Consider the following 17,430-nt stretch of genomic DNA (forward strand, 5'->3'; position numbering starts at 1 on the left):
ACATATGATTATATGGCATTTTATTGATGTTGATAAAATCCGACCATCCCAGCGTCGAAATGGCGAACTTTTGACAAAAAATTTCGTTTTTCCTCAATAACTCCCAAACCGTTGGTCCTACGAGGAAATTGCATAGGACCTTTCTTGTAGAGGACGACGAGATCTACAAATTCTGTATAAAAGTTTCTTGCTAGCATTAATAGTTTACGAGTTATTGACGAAAAACGAAAAAACAGTTTTTTGCAAATAACTCGTAAACTATCGGTGCTAGCGAAAAATTTTTACATGGAAATTGTAGATCTCGTCGTCCTCTACAAAATGGTCCTATACACGTCCCTCTAAGTCCATCCGTTTGGGAGTTATTGGCAAAAAACTAAAATTTGGAAGAAATTGCAGGGGTACCCCTTGGAAAAATCTCGGAAAAATCGAAAATTTTTTTTGTTGTTTATTATTAGCAATGTTTTTCCGACGTCTGATTTCTTTTTAAAAAATGCGTTTCTAAAGTGCATAAACTTTTGGGATTGACTGTATAGTCAATACATCCTTAACTCCACTTGTTAATGCATAATTGGCAATAAACGAAATATTTAATCGATTGGTCCTGAAGTATTCTAGATAGAACTTTTCTGCAGGTAATGATAGGAGTAGCCATAATTTTTGTTTGAAGTATTTTTCGAAAGTTTGAGTAATTTTTTTAGATATATCTACGTAAAATTTATTTGACAAGGAACCGGAAGATTTTTGAACAGGAGTGTAGGTACGTGTATCCGTTGTTGTCGCGTTGCTCCTTTCGGTGTGCGCCTCGGTTATTTTGCATCCCTTTGATGTCGTCCCCCCGGCTAACTTGCCCCGAAAAATACTAGCCGCGGAATCTCGACGCCCCGTTTTAGCAAGTATAATTCTTCGCACGCCACCGCACCGTTCCGCTCTGTCCCCGATAAATTTATTAAAATGCATCAGGGCACCCGTGTACACTTAAATCATCCAGCGAAAGTGCCTGCTAAATCATCGATCACGTTGATAAATCAGCCTCCGTCATTCGATTCTTCAAGCGTTTCGTCAGACGTAATAAAATGTATGAAACAATCGTTCTTGTAATTTTCATCTGTGTTGATCAAAAGCTCTCTATTCGATGTAAGAAATGAAAATCGTGCGAGGATTAATATCCCCTCGAAATCGTTCGGACAAACCGAATTTCCGGTGGAAGAGAATAGACCCATCACTGTCTCGATCCTGTTTGCGCGTATGGCTATTTTATTTTTTCAACTCGCATACATCGAGATAGGAAACGAATTTCTCAAAGATAATACACGCCGATCGATTCCCGATTCCGTCCGGGTAATATTAAAACACGCGAGGTACACGGGACGAGGACGGAGGATCGGAGTTCCGTTTCCGGTTCTCCTCGATTTTCCACGAGGAGAGATAGACAGACGTGTGGTACACGCAGAAATCGCAGGAGCGGCCGGCGTAAAATGATCCATTTTGCTGATTGATTCGCCGGCAGATATCCGTTACGCGCCGGAATGAAAATGCCATCCGTCGTTTTGAAAAATTATGTCCCGCAGATCAAAATCTGCCCGATGCAAACGGCGGTCATCGCCGGGTGACATGTGCCGGAGATCGTTCTCATTTGACGAACGCGTTCGCGAGATTTAATGAACCTCGATTCCTGATCCGATTCGAAATCTGTTAAAAATAGAGCCGATCAATTTCCAATCTAATTGAACGGATAGGCGCTGGCCGAGCCGGGTTCATCTTTATTCCATTGTTTGCCGTATCGTTTATAAGGAGGAAAAAGCATTGAGACATCAAAGCGTGATTGCGAGACGATAAGGAACCCGGGTGAACCAATTTCCTTAGCTCTGCATGCGTGTTACGCTGCCTAGCGAGAGATTACGCTTCGCCATTGGCCACGCGAAATCGTTAAAAGAACATCAGAAACTACTTTCGTGCGTGAGCTACCGCGATTCCTCAAACCCTCCCGTACACCTGCTATCGTTGCTGCCGGCAACGAGATAGAAATTCGAGATCCCCTCCAGAAGTGGAGGAATAGAAACGAAATGAAATAAAAGATACTTCAGCATTCTTCTCGTGGCGTACGATCACTGTACTCGCGAGGAAATCTACTGGCGCATAGAAATATTCGAGACAGGAATATTTGGAAGGTAATTCCGATGATGAATAGTAAAGCCCGCGAGCCACTTTTGAGTTTCTTTGATTCGAGGCTCGGACCATCGATCGGACAACGACCAATCAACCGTTTCCACCGCTGGTAGGGTTATCGCGAGATCCCCCAGCACCTATTCACCGGCAGAATAGCCCGACGATTGCACTAGAGAAGCTAAACCTCCTCCGGGCAACTCGAACTTCGGCCATCGAACAGTCGCAAACAATCGCTTATTCGTAGTCGTGGGGATCAGCGGAAACTGAATAGTTATTCGAGTGCAAAGTCGATTGGAGCTAATTTTCTCGCGATCACTCATGCTCCATAATGCATTCGATGAGAGTCGATAAGAACTGTTACGTATTTAGGAAGTCCTAGGAAACACGAGAACGAATCCATTAATTCAATCGAATTCGACCGAATGTTATTATGAAGCAATGGAAATACATATCGAAACAATCGATCGTCAAGGATTGACGCGAGGTACGAGAATAATAAAATTAAATTTGACGCCGTGATTCTGTGCTAGGAATAATCTCTGCTATAATTTGCGCATTAATAGATAAGGAGTGACAGTAGTAAACAGAATTAATGAGAAGCATCGATCGGGCCGCATCGGGGATTAATAGTGTGTCCGTAGCGAGTGTATTTTCTGTCTCACCTGCTGCTTAGTGATGTATATCGGCTTGTTCAGGATGATCCACGTGGTGGTCTCGTGGCAAGCTGGCATCGTTGTGGAGCCATCGTACGTCATGTAATATTTCGTGTCCGGCAGCAATTCCCGCACCACGAAACGCTTAATCTCCATCGTCTGGCCTGCGTGCAATCGGTCGCGATCGATAACATGACGAGATCCGACATACACCGTGACGCGCATACGTACCTATCCCCAATTAGCATCGGCGTTCCTCGACACGCCCGGTATCACGCTCTCATACTTACTTTCGTGTCGTTAATAGCCCGGAGAAAAAGGCTCGAGGAACCTCGAGCCCTTTCTCGATCGATACCACCTCGAACTTGCGAGAGTCAACAGAGTACACAGCGAAGTAACGCGACAAAGAAGCCACGTAAAACTTTCCTTTTGTTTCGTTCTGTTGACTCTCGCCGCACGATCTCCTCGGGAATATATTTTTTCCGTCTCTACTCTATTCATAATTAATTCTCGTATTTCCTCTTCGCGTTCCAATTAATAACGATCCAGCTAATGAACCATCGTTGCGGATAATCGAAAATTTAGTCGAAACAATCGACGAAAAATCCTCTTTCGAAACCGTTGCGAATCATTTGGCTCGTTCAATTTAATTTATTTAATTAGCCGATGCACCCCCTGGAGAGAGGCTCTCTGTTTCCGTTTTGTGTTCCCGTTCCCGTCCGCCCTCCCCGTCCGACGCGTTTTCATCGCGAAAGGGAGGAGGCGGCGCAGGCTCGCCGTTTTCTCTCGCGGCAATCGGAACCAATTACTAGCAATTAATTTCCCCGGTCGTGAAAACGGCAACTTGAACAGGCACAGAAATGATTTCAATTGAAACGCGACTGCTAACCGGAATTTAATATCTGAAATCCTTTGGCTTATTAACGTTCGATTCTCAAAGACTTTCGTCTTCCCCGAGCTATTCTTGTTCCCGTTGCCCGAGATATTCGTGCGGACTGAAATAAATCGCGCTTTTGAATATTTTTGTCTACCCATACCCCCGCGTGAATACAGATCTATTAAAAGACTCTGATAAAAAATGTCGGTCGTACGCGGTCACGACTAAAGGTCAAACTTAAATCGTAATCTAATAAGGGTACATCAATTTACACCGTATGCGCCTGACGTGTCCAATAATAAAAGCTAATGACCCGCGATCGGATGAACTTTTGAGAACGGGTTCGGAGTTAATTAAGATGGAAACGCGCGAATCGTATCGAGGAGTCGAATCGAACAGGCGCACACGGACGACGGTAAAGACAGTGTACGCTTTCCGTGAGCATGGGAACTCGATTTCCTGGAGAAATTCGAGTCCGGCCGGGTGTATTAAATTACTACTGATAGTCTCTCACCTCCGTATCTGATGTACTGCAGCTGTTCGGTGAGTAGTCGCAGCTCCGGGTTCGAGAGATCTCCGACCTGAAAGGTAGAACTAGAGACAGGGGAAGTACGTATCCAGCCGTATCGCTTACGCCGATCGCTTTTCATCGACCGGGTAAATAAGCTCCGAGTGGTAGATTAGGCTTTCGGTACCTGCAGCAGGAGGGACACCGCGACTATCCCCTGCACCCGGTGCAACGCGTCCGAGAAGTTGTTGTACAGCTGCGAATTGAACCCGAATATCTGCAACTGTTTCCGAAAATTCGAAATTTAACTTATTGAGATCGTAATAATTTACCAGGTAATAATAAAATTCAAATGAACCGTAGTACGAAATTTATAATGCGAATGCGACAGAGCTTTCGATTTTCAATGATCGCTGATTCCGCTGACGTGATTCGACGAAAGCTCCACCGCCCACCGTGATCAACCGTGACGTTATTCTCGTTTTAGGACTTCTATTTCTTACTGATCCTCTCGCGTATCCCCGTTTCCCGTTTAACCACTCGACGTCTATTCTGCGTTCTCTTTTTTTTACTTGTTGATGTACACGTTCAATTATTTTTTCGTATTGCTCACTGCTTTGCATTCATTTACTGACACGAAAGAGCTTCTGCCTAAATAAATAATTTCAAGAAAAAGCGTCGAAGGTTACAAGTCCGACCAATTTCGTGTGTTACTACTTACGAATTACGTGCGTTTACTTGAGCGATTAAAAAAACACGTTTCGCGCGCTCATCGGTGATCGTGAAAGAAGTCCAGTTTATTTCGACGGAAATATGGATGCACGCGACTTTGAACGGATTTAAACAGTTTAAGCCCCGAGCCAGCTCTAAGAGGATTTGTTCTACTTTACTTAAATGTGTCGAGTAAATCCTTGATGAAATTCCTAACGTGTTAAAAAGCAAGATTTATTGAGATGTACGTAAAAATCTGACTGTTTGAAACGAATGCATACTTAAATCCGCGGTCGGTTTTAAACGATTCTCTCCCGTGTCGCGTTCCCCGAGCCATATTGGCAAAGTTTCGTAATTTTTTCAAATTTCAACTTCCCGACGTCGACGTGGTTGTTAAAATGCTATAGATACGCTTCCGCGGAGCAACACGTACATCGCGATTCGATACTGGCAACCTAGTTCGCCAGTTCTGACCCAGTTCGGACCGTTAATACGTCGAAAAAATAGTAGGGGCGGTACTTTCACGTTAATCAGGTTTCAGTTACGTGATCAAGTGAATAAGAGTCGTTCTCTTCTGATCGGGCGCGAGATTCGAGATCCGATATCGAGAGTTTCACGAGGATAAGCTCTTGATATATGAACCAGCGAAATTCTGACTGCATTAGTCCAATTAAATCTAAGCGCTTAAACCTTTTCATCCGATATAAATTACCGCGAACGTATTTGTGTCTACTTCGAGTACGGAACACCGAGGGTGCAACTTTTAAAAATTTATTATACGCGTTCACGTATGCAATTATTAAACGTCGTACATTCAATATCGCGTTAGACTGAAAGGGTTAAATGTTCTATAAGAACAGTAAGAAAAATTCAACTGACCTCCGCTGGGAACGCGTGTCCGTCCACCATGTGCTCGCTACCGATCCGATCGTCCAGTCCAAAGTGAAGATGAATCTCGTGGAACTGATACCGGTAGCTGAGGGGACCGCCGGATATGTTCACCGGGTGGCGCGTGTCGTTTTCGACGGCGAACACGACGCTGTGGCCGGTGTTGGCGAGCACGCCGCCCACCTTGTGCTTGTCCAAGTGCAAAGGCAGCAGGTTCGGGTCGAAGAGGAGCCTTCCGGGCTCGAGGTTCACCGGCGATTGTCGTCTGCCCTTGTTGCACAGCCACCATTCCGGATTTATGAGACCCCAGAAGCCGGGACCTTCGATTAAACCGCCGGTCGAGCATCGATTAACCTCTGGGACCGAATCACCCTCCCAACTTTCTACCGCGTTAAGCCAAGGGATCAACGGAGGGTGGTTCCGGGACGTGACGTTGTTCAAGGGGAGGATTCGAGTTGACTTTTTAAGGAAGAATCCTGTCCGCGTATAGACTCTTGGCGGTTTGAAAAGCTAATTGAATGCCGCGTTATTGGAGGATGTTAAACGATTGGAAAACAGCGAGGTGATCGATATCATGGGATTCCTTACCGGAAATACCGTCATAGGTCCACCATTCGTCCCAGCTGACGGGCCTAGATTCTGGAAATAGTTCATTATCAAGAATCCGCGGTATGTCGCTTACGCGAGAGCATCAGTCCTTAACCCAGAACCAGTTGTTGCGGCGAACAAAAGTGGCTAGGATATTCGGCTACACTTCAACGAATAACGAGCCACTCGTCTCAATTATACACTTTCTTGCCATAGTCCGCCCCGAGTCAATTGCCCGTCCAAGGTCGCTTCACCGACGACTCTACTCTTCTTCTTCTTCTTCTTCTTCTTCTTTTTCATTTTTTTCGACCCTTTACCGTCTCAGACATGTTTTTAAAAAACGCGTCTGCTTCCGTCTCTGACTCATGAATTAAGCCACGAAGCAATTTTTAAAACGACGAGAATAGGTCGCTTATCGTTTTCAATGCCAATCAGAGATTAAATATTGACCGCGACGGGCAACGAGGTTCAAAGGTTAAAAACTGCTGACAATGGGAATCTCGGTTTCGTACCTTGTATGAGAACGATCACGAACACTCCCCAGACGCCCAGGAAGACGGAACTGAATGGGGCCATTCCTAGCGCTGCGCGGTCTTCGTCAATTGGACATCATTCGGCTCGATTCTACGGGACAGAAAGGACGCGATACCAAATCGATCTATGTATAGAGTGCACGTGTACACACGCACGCAGATACCGTTCGCACCACGTGCTCCACGATTCTCATCACCCTTCGAGACGAGAGGTCGAAACCGCGGAGAAACTTGCGATAAGAATTGAAAACCGTGAACGACGTAGTCAGACTTTTAATCAGCTATCTCCGCTCGGATCCGACTCGGAGCTGAGCCCTTCGCGCGAAAAGGGGTAGAACCGACTCGTGTCGCTTGATAAGAGGCGGGAGACCTCTCCGACGAGAAAGAAAAGACAAATCTGCAGTCATCGTCGACGTCGACGTCGGGTAGGACGCTCGAAAGGGGGCGGGGTTCCCCTACTCGAACCTACCACCCCCGGTGGCCCATTCTGTGTGGAGTTCACTCCACCCCGTTCCACGGCCACTCCACACACTCGGGTCTGTGTTCTTAGGTCAGGAAAACTCGAGTAGAGGCTCTCTCCGTGGAAAGATGTCGATCGATCGATTCGATTTCTCTCTCTATGGATAGGCAGCCGCTACTATCCGAAGAGTGTCTCTAACCTACAACCGGAGCCAGCAGCCGGAGAGATAAGAGGCCACTCCGAGTGCGATGACTCGGCTCTCCAACAGAAAACCCCCTCGTTTTTCTTTGCCAGACCTAGCCACCGGCACGTTTCTCCGTCTATCCGGCAACCGACTAACAACCGAATTCCACTTGCGATACTACGCGAACTTCTACTCGCGAACTTCTCGTTCTGCCACCACCGATTATTCATGTTCGTGGTGCAGCATTTTAGCGAAGTTTACCTCTGATCTGAATACCTACGGAGAAACGAGTGCGGTATCGGGATTGAACGGAACTAGACGAGATTGATGGAAGCGTCCCGTTTATAATTAGACTCCCAACGGATCACGATTGATCCTCGTCGGACTTATTACCCGGTACTCGATCGAAAGCGATTGCGCCGCTTGAATGGAATTATCGAGTCGCAGGATTTCGGGGCTGTTTTTAGCCGCGCTTTTAGAATAGTTCCCGCTCGGAACGATTAATCGTTTGACCGGTGAGGGAGTGCAATGACTCACGGTTCTCGGTGATCCTGCGTCGACTCGGTCCACGGCTTCCTGATTATTCTGGTTTTCCCGTTGCTGGAAAATGGCCAACGTACCGATGAAACCCACATAAGAAGAATCGAGCAGCCACTATGCGATACACATACTCCGAGCACACACTCGCGGTGCACTGTTCCTCGGGTCCTGTCCGATCGATCCGAGCCGAGTTCGGCTGAACGATCCCCGCGAGGATCGCGTTCAGGACTCGAATCGGGATAAGATAGAAACTAGACTCGCGAAAGGCTCGGAGCCGAGAGCGTAGAGGGTCGGCCGCGAGCCGAGACTGGTGGGAGGACGAGCGTGCGAATCGATCGGCAAAACGCGCGATGCGATGGTGCGGCCAAAAATTTCGCGTGACGAACGAACCCTCGGTCGCTCCTCCTCGTGGGGATCAATAAGCGCCGATCGCGTACGCGTGATACTCTCGCCGATCGGCAAGTATCCGCCGATCCGGAAGATCGGAACCACACGGTTCGCGTTGGCTCCTGCGGCCGATACTGACCCGTGTGCACGACGACGAAGAGGACGAAGACGTCCCTACGATGCCTCCTTCTCTCTTCTTCCGCCTAGCAGACCACCGGCACACCACTCGCACCTACTTTCGGGTGCAGCGACACTGTGCTAAAATAAACGTTACGTGACACGAGTCGCGCGATGGCGAACCACCGAGACCTCGTCGGACAACGGATACCACCGGTTTTCGTTGCCCCGATCGCGAAACGATCCTGCGTAAAGCGATCTCTGCGCCTTTTCCGAAGGAACGACGAAGGAGGAACGACTACTACCCTACGAGACCAGTGTATACGTTCCTCCTTCTCCCCCTCTCGCTCTCACCCACGCGATTCGTACTCCATCTAGATCTCTGTCGGCCGGAGCGGAGAGCCATCGGCGTCGGGGCGCAAGCGCCGGCCGCGTTATCCTTTTCTCGCGCTCAAAACAGCCATCGGGGATCGTGCACGTACATGGGAACGGGCTAGTTTCCAGCTCGCTCCGTCCTCCTCCGTCGCCCTCCTCGCGCTCCTGGGCCACATCGATGCTTCCGGACACGGGTGAACGTGCGTTTCGCGCCTCCGCGCTCTCTTCCGCTCGGCCGTCCTCGTCCTCCGCCGAGGACGTCTGCGCACTCTTCGCCAGGACGAAACCCGAGGACGGAAACCTCCTTCGGGATCGCCAGCCACCGAATCTGCCCTTTGCTCGCGCTTTCTCATTTTTCACCCTTCCGTCGACCGGCCGAAGCAAATGGAACGACCCATTCCCGAGAAACGATCCAAAATTCATACGTTCGCGTCGTTTCCGATCCTATCGACGTCCTCGAAACGCGTCGGGAAATTTGATTATTTCTCCTCACGCGTCTTTAGTCTCTCGTGTATAATGAAACGGGTAGGCCGTCTAATGACGAGGCCAAAAATCTTTGAAGAACCATGATTTCCATCTCGGGTCACCTGAGAACGATCTACGATCTTCTGTTCGAGAGAATTTTCGATTTTGCCAACGTTTTCACGCGCGGGGAAGTTGTCCGAAGGATTGTTCGGGAAAATTGGTAAATAAACAGGGGGATTGATTGTTTGACACCGGTGACCTATTTTTCGCACACCCGTGGATAGTCGATAAATTTAGGATGGTCGGTAGCGGAGAGGCGGCAGCGGCGTCGAATTTAATCAGGCAAATAGTCGAACTGATTGCTTTCACTTTGAAGTTGAATAAGTTAAGCAGTGGATTTGGTTGTTTCGTTTTCGTATGCAATTTGGCCACGTTCCATTTATCCCGAACCCCTTTTTAACGACGGCGGACTCTCTCGAGTAGCCGGGACTGATTAATTCGATCAATCATCCCGCGTCATCTGTTCGATGAAATCTCTTACAACCCCTTTTAATCGACACCCGTCGCGACTCGCGACGATCGACGCCGATCCTTCTACTAATTAATGTAAAGCAAATTCCAATGATCCATGATATAAAAGCATTTTTCCACCTGGCTTCTGTCAATAGTCATTAATCAGTACTTCATCCGAAGGTTTTCACTCTTGTCACGAGTCTGTAGAAGCACCCTTTATAGGGTGTCACCAGTTTCTGCCTTGCTCGAGCTCAGGGTTCGTGTCCATCCTTAAATTATCTGACATTTTATGAGTAAATCGGATAGGTAAATAGCGTAGCGTGTGCGTAAGCAGCGGCACGTGACCAGCCAGGATCTCCGGCACGGATACACCGAAAAGCTCCTGACTGGTCGACTACGCGGAGCCGCTTATCGATTTTCAAAGCGGCATTGCCCGAAACACCGCTTTCCAGGCCTCGCCGTTTTCCTACGATTCCGCGTGCAACGCGTGTCGAACCGAGGCTCCTGCCCTTAGAACAGTTTCGCGCAATATTCGTTTGTCCCTCGTAATTAATGAAAAATAATGATCGAACCGCGAATAAGAGCAGATTGATTTTTTTTTATAATAGAATCTCTGTTGAACGATTGAACTTTGTCCGGTTAAGTGTCCCGCATCAGTATTCAGTTTATGTTGGCATACGAGAAAATCGATTGTTTGGAGATGGAGCGGAGCTTTACGAGCGGAGCCCCGTAATTCCAATTATTAATATCTGATCGTCGGGGCCGAGCGCCGGATCCCGCGGCCGTGTTTCTCTTGCCGGATTTTATCAGAAACCGATGTTTCGGCGAGTGAAATAAAATTAAATAGGATCTGCTTATCTAAACATCGTCTGAACGGTATTACTTGGAAGCGCGACGGGAAGAAAGAGCGGCCTTGTTTCGCGTCATAAAATCGTGGAAGTTCGCCGGGGTTGCATTTCTCCGGGCCGATGTATCCGAACGTGGATGCACGCGGATGCAACCGATTGCGCTCCGGTTCCATCGCGATTCCGGGACGCCGTCGGGCCATTGGATATTGAATTCGCCGCGAAACTTATGTTTGTTTTATTCATGCCGCGGCCGAAGCCGGCGGGACACGCCGATGATTATGGGTTATCGATGCTGTTCGACGCACACGCCCGCTCATGCGGATATGCAAAAACGGCCGCGATATTGGCCCAGAGAAATTCGGTGTTTGACGAGCCGTGGAGGGCAGACGAATTCGTTTTCGTGTCGCCCTTTTTCCGGCGACCCCACCCGAACGTGTTTAGTCGCCGGTCGAAACGAATCGAGTCATTTTTTGTCCACCGCCCTTCTCTTTTTGCTTCCTGCCTATTCTCTCTGTTTCAATTTTTTTTTCTGGCTGACCGTAACGCTGCGAGAGGAAACCGGTCGAATCAAGTTTCAGAGACAACCGGGTTTCGCCGTGGACGAGGAAATATTTAAACTGAAAGGGAATCGTACCGGTCGCGATGGAATTGGATGTATTTTGGAAAATTGATTGATAGCTATTGGAAACCTCCTCGATGGCTTTTAATACTGGCAATCTCTCTCTCTCTCTATCTCTATCTCTATCTCTATCTCTTATCATCTCGAGTATGATAAAAGGAGGTATTTCCTGTTTAAAAAAGAATTCGTTAATTTATCATCGGCGAACTAAAGTCTGTCCGGTACAGTGATAATAATAAAGCGGGGGACGGATAAAATGCTGAGGCAGCGCGCGAATTTGTCTTCACGGGTACGGATAAAAAATCGCGCGCTGGATAAAAAGAGGCCAGCTCGTAAAAATGTAAAAGCGTCGAGGGAATTCTTAGCCTCGGACGATATCCTCTGCCCGTAACGAAGTAACGACGATGGATTATTGGCCGTGAAGGCAATATCCTGTCATCTGTTTCTACAGCCGCCGAATGGAGCTCACCGTTTTCTTCCTAGGCCGTGTCTGACCCCCGATATATCACCAGATACCGAGGCGCCGTGATTAGAAAGTCTCTCTTGTGGCTGCCTTTTATCAATTGACGGGAACTGGGCAACGATATACGAAAGAGGGAAACAGCCGATTTTAAAGTCAAACAGTTTTTTGTAGGTCCGAACAATACTTCTTTTAGGATTCGAAAAACTATAGATTAAACTGTTGGAACGTATATTGTCCTTGGAACGAACTGAAAGCGGACTTTCAAATCCGTCGGAATTGATTTTCATGGGTTTTTCCGTTCGGATTGCAGAGGAGAGAAGACGGAACAAAGAGGCGGAAAAATGGGGAGAATTTGTTTCGACAACGGGGTAAACATTAGTGATGCAAATGGAGTTACGCCGTTGTCGGAATTTTTATGAGTTTTTCCACGCCGGCCAGAACAAATTTTGGCTCGCTTTCAAACCCGGCGCGCGCACCGGCTCTCTGTGTACTCTTTTTATTTCTCTTAACCGTGCCGCGTTCACGGCTATTGGAATAACGTAAATAAAAAATTAGAAAATGGCAGGAATTCGAGCTCGCAAATTTATTAAAGATTCTAACGCGATATTTTAAATACGCATCGCTGGGACAGTAATCGAATATCGCGCAATTTCTCGCCTCGTTAGATACACCGTTGCGCGTTATCTTTTTGAAACATTGGCACTGGGCGTCTGATAAATCAGAAATAAAATTCGCCGCGCGACTGTTTATTCGGAAAAAACATCGATGAACGGATGCTACGTTTCGATAAAAGTTATTAATCGACGATTCGTCGGACGAAACGAAATTTAAGTCCGCTTCGCCGCGAGCGTGTCCGATCAAAAGCTAATTCGCGTTAATCTAGACTTAACTCCGACCAAACGAAATCTAAATTAGGTCGGTATTAGTCAGACGCCGTTTGAGCCGAATCAATCCAATATTCGACCTAATTTAAGTCGACCCTGACTCGGGCGCCCATCGTCTAGAACCAGTTTAAACTTCGTCATTCCCAGTACTCCTGACCGGAGTCAAAGAAACAACTACGAATGAAAAGAACAAAACCCACTCTGTACAATTTTTTCTGTACGTAAAGAATCATCGACGTTTCAATTAGACGGTAGGCACTCGCAGCGGTGGTTACACAATATCGCTGTTCGCGGCGGCAGTGTCTAAGCATTCGTCGTCGACGCGGTGCGGGGAGGTAAGAGCGAGCGTATTATTATGAACGAAGGCCTCGTCGCAAAGATCGCCGTGTATAAGTACACGTGGTGTAACAATGAGCGGCACCGGGTGTGTATGCGCGTGTAACTTCGACAAAGAATGCGACCGCGAAAGCGAATCGCACACGGGCTGTGCTTGTATATAACGGGCGACGCGGGGGCGCAGACAAATGTCGATGCCGAGCAACAAGTGTCGAGGGGTCTTTGCTTCTGACAATGAGAGTACGAAATCTGGCTGACTCGAATACGAATACGCACCCACGCGGAAGACCAATAAGAACACGGGGACACGCAGTTCCCGATCAGCCGCAGCGCTCGTTTCACTATAAGTTTTTATAGATTCGGAACAAGAGCGGATGGTACGATTCATAAAACGAGCTGAACGCGTCATAATTAAATTCCGGGTTTGATACATTTAGATCTGCGGAACGTATGGATGATTTATGTAATTCAGACGATTTGTCTACTTCATTTGATACAAGAATCTGTCTACTCTGATTCATTGGTTCTTTGATAGCGTTACACAGGTCTCAGAGTTTTAATTCAAAACCGCGAGCGTCACGCGAAACATGCATGAATCAAGTTGTAACGATCGTAATTGATAATTGCGTGGGACGGTTAATGAGCGATTACGATAAGTCCCGGTATCGTGTCGCGCGACGGAATTTGGATCCCGTTTCTTTCGTGTTCCCGTCGCGTTTGCCAAGAAAACCGCGATCCCTATCGCGGTCAGATATCATCGCTGACATGAAACGCGCGTGAAATTCAATTTGTTTGCAGAATGCAACCGGTGGCATTCAGCTGCACTACCTACGAGTCTCAGGACACGTTGCAAGATGATCCGACCGCATGAACGAGCAATTGACGATTCTGTGATTTCATGATTTATCGATTATACGATTGAGTACACTGGTTTACTATAATCTATTAAGATCGTGTCTAATTTGGAATAACCGTTAGATTTTTCGTTTGACAATGAGCGCTCGGTCGTGAAACTCGCGGCCAGAACCGTGAAAGATTATATTTGTTTGGGTTTATCAACTTGAACGTGTGCAAAGAGTTGTTCCTTTTCAGGAAGTGCCGCGACTGGATCGTTATTACGTTTAATTGGACGTGAATTCGCGCGGGCGGGGAAAGGCGCTGGGGGAAAAAAAGGGCCGCTCGCGAGCTTTCACGCCGGTTTTCCTTTCGCAAAGATTTACCGGCCGGCCGTTCTTTAAATATGTGCGGCCGACTTAAACGCGCCACGGTGTAAAGACTGGTGGCTCGCCTCGAGAGTCCGCTCGAGTGCTACTTTTCTTCTTCTAATCTGCCTACGAGTCGTCGCCTTTGTGGCGGAACGGTTATTATAATACCCTCTCGCGTAAACGTCACGCACACACAAACGAACGCTAATTACTGGTGTTCGTGAAAAAATGGTCAAAAATTTTTTTTAATGCTTTCTTGCTTTTGAAAACTGCGTTTTTGTTAAAATGTACGCGTCTCATATTCGTATCGATTGAAAATTAACCGCTGAATCGAGTTTAATCGACCGTTTCGAGTATATGGTGGTAGATTTTCTAAAAATAATGAGAAACTTTTTAATAAAGTGCCCGGAACCGTGAACCGGTCGTTCACGGCTCGCCGATTTACCGTCCATATTAAATGAGCGAGAACGCGTTTCAGAGGTAGTTTTTAATAAATGGTACACATTATGTTACCATATTTTCCCGCTGCTTTCGAGGTTCGAGAAGCTCGATTAAAATCGTGAACATTTCCTGAGCACGCGTGCCTGTCCCGCAATTTCATATTACTCATAAATATGTCTCATGATTTCCACCAGAGAAAGAACCATAAAACTCAGGCTGAAGCGTGATGCCTAATGACGTGACTGGGATCGTTGAATACATCGAACGACTGTTCGAATTTATTCGCTTTCGAAGCTCGAGTCGAGTATAAATTTTGTACAACTTGTTCGACGGTGCGATATTTCGGATCGATCACAGTGGAAAATGACTAGTCCCCTTGGGAACAGGCTTAGGTCCGCTGTATACCTACGGGAACAAAGAGGAACGCACGCTCCAAGTGCTCCATAGAGGCGTAAGAAATATTTTTCCAAAGGGTCGCTGCGGCGAAGTTTGCGCATTATTTCTCGGCTTTCTGCCGTCAAGGAGAAAGAACCGAGGAGGGCGGCGGGAATTTTACCCCGGACTCAGTCATGTGCAACAAAGGGGTATTGATATGGGCCGTGGTTGCGAAACGGGCCAATATCTCCGCGGCCCGGCATTGTCACCCCGCGGCCAGATCTATACCGGAGATATCTACTGTATTCTTCCAACTACAAATTCCTCCGGCCAATTTTTTTTTTCACCACCCCTCCGACCTCTTATCTTTGCACTTTCCGCCAGCCAGGCAATACGTCGATTCCAAACGGTGGGACATTATTGTACGTAAAGGGAACAAAGCTCCAGCTTCTTATTACGCTTTGTCGTCGGCCTCTTGACAGATCGTTGCGTTATCGAACGTCTTTCATCGGAGAACAACGATTTATCGGCTAATATTAATTCTATTACGTATTGTCACAGGGTAGACCTTGCGTCCTAAGTTCGATACGAAAAATTCCTTTTTTCTCTTTCACGAAGAACGTAACGTGTTAACATCGGAATGTAGTACCACCACGGTTGGACTACCTCGAGCCAAATTAATTAAATAGATTCAAGAGAGAAACGAAGTCGAGAGACCAAAAGAATATATTATCAGTAGATATGACCTGCGATGCTCCACTCCTATCCGTTCGAGGGTACTTCTATTCTATAAATTAGCTGAATTTCTCGGTTAGCGGGTTGCGGGTCTCTCGCAATTTTCGAGCAAATTCCTACTCTGGTTTTTTCCTATTCACGGCCTAACGTTGACGACCGTAAATCAGAAATTAATTAATCCGATATTGACGAATCGTTTCGCGAACGCGCGAGAACGATTCGCGTGCCAATCTAATAACCGGGGGATGAACGATCACCGGCCCGTTATCCGTATCAACGATCGCGAATAATCGCGAGCGGGAGATTCGTGCAGAAGTGGATGTTGTGCTACGTCCGTGACACGGTATTCAAATGATGAACAGATTGTGGGTCAGCGTTGAATATTTTATGAGCTGTTTGGGGACAGCGATGTTGAATTTATTACGTAAACTTCACACGATCACGAACCTCGCGACATGATACTTCGCATTAAGGCGATCATCCACGCTTCGTTACGTTCTAATAAATTTATAAACCAACAAATTAAGCATTCCGAATAATAATTGATACACCGGAGACTCTCGTGTAAAACGAAACGTTCGCGACTCGCTTCACCTTTGAATAATAACGACGCGTATTTTTATGTAAATGTGTTAAATTTGTAGACTGTCGATTAAACGAATGTTTTATTTCTGTATCGGAGTATCGCCTGTCTTGGTTTCGTCCTCTAAGAAAATTCCATTAAAATTGTACCGCTTCGTGTACCAAGAGTTGATCGATTCGAAACTTTCCATGAATTGCGTTTTCCCGGGAAGAATTTTGTAAAATTCTTGCATGATCGACGAGCGGGAGCATAGATATTCTTTATACTATATCCTTTCTCTTATCATCGCCGAAAAGTAGGGACTTCTGACTCGGGAAATTGAAAGACCGTAAAAAAAATAGCGCAGCGGTATCTCATTCGTATGTTTTAAATATCCGAAACGGTATTATTATATTAATTGGAACAAACAAATTCTACGGGAGATTCTGAAACGCGTCCGATGTTCCGGCCCGTAATCTTCTTCGCGCTTGATATTCGCTTCCTGGATCCATCGCTGGATTCCCAGCCAGGTTTCATCTTCCATTCCGTTATAGTTCGGATGCTCGAGCGGTTTTTATTTCTTACCCGCACGGCGAATCTTCTCTTTCCCCGTCAATATTTCCTGCTTCCTCGCGCACCTGAACCTCGCCTTATCAACCTTTCATCCCACCCGCCTCCTATCACCCGACGACTGTGTACTCTGACAAAATTTGACTGTCTCTCGCGAGAAAATCGTCCTGTGAAACTGTACGTATAAGCGTTTGGAAATTGTAACGAGAATATCGAGCAGTCAAATCACATTTGCAGTTTTCATTTGACGAGTTCCGAAACGGTGCTGAATCAGTTCGAAATCGTTGGGGAATTCGATTCCGCGAATTTCACGGTCCAGTCTCTGTTTTACATAATACCGATTGGGAATGGGATCCTTTTAAGGATGTATAGGCTATATATTTAAACAATGCTAACATGTTGAATTTGTTATTATAGATTCCTATTA

The 17,430-nt window shown here is 46.7% G+C and overlaps 1 protein-coding gene across 5 annotated transcripts in view; it reads right to left on the reverse strand.

Annotated features, from left to right (window-relative positions):
• The window catches only part of CARPB (Carbonic anhydrase-related protein B), a 12,555-nt gene extending 3,607 nt beyond the window's left edge, over positions 1-8,948 (reverse strand). Inside the window, exons 1-7 of one of the 5 annotated variants that reach the window (XM_018037782.2) lie at positions 8,635-8,948; positions 6,904-7,015; positions 6,392-6,442; positions 5,795-6,123; positions 4,392-4,487; positions 4,211-4,277; positions 2,829-2,983 (exon numbers count right to left, since the gene is read on the reverse strand). In XM_018037782.2, coding sequence (XP_017893271.1) covers positions 2,829-2,983; positions 4,211-4,277; positions 4,392-4,487; positions 5,795-6,123; positions 6,392-6,442; positions 6,904-6,967 — 762 coding nt within the window. In that variant the 5' untranslated portion in view covers positions 6,968-7,015; positions 8,635-8,948. The other 4 variants (XM_018037783.2, XM_018037786.2, XM_018037784.2 and 1 more) reach the window with 4 other exon arrangements.
• Positions 8,949-17,430: the final 8,482 nt, after the last annotated feature.

This window comes from Ceratina calcarata, unplaced genomic scaffold (genome assembly GCF_001652005.2).
Source record: "Ceratina calcarata isolate Rehan_Ccalc_2016 unplaced genomic scaffold, ASM165200v1 scaffold178.2, whole genome shotgun sequence".
Classification (NCBI taxonomy): Eukaryota; Metazoa; Arthropoda; class Insecta; order Hymenoptera; family Apidae; genus Ceratina; species Ceratina calcarata.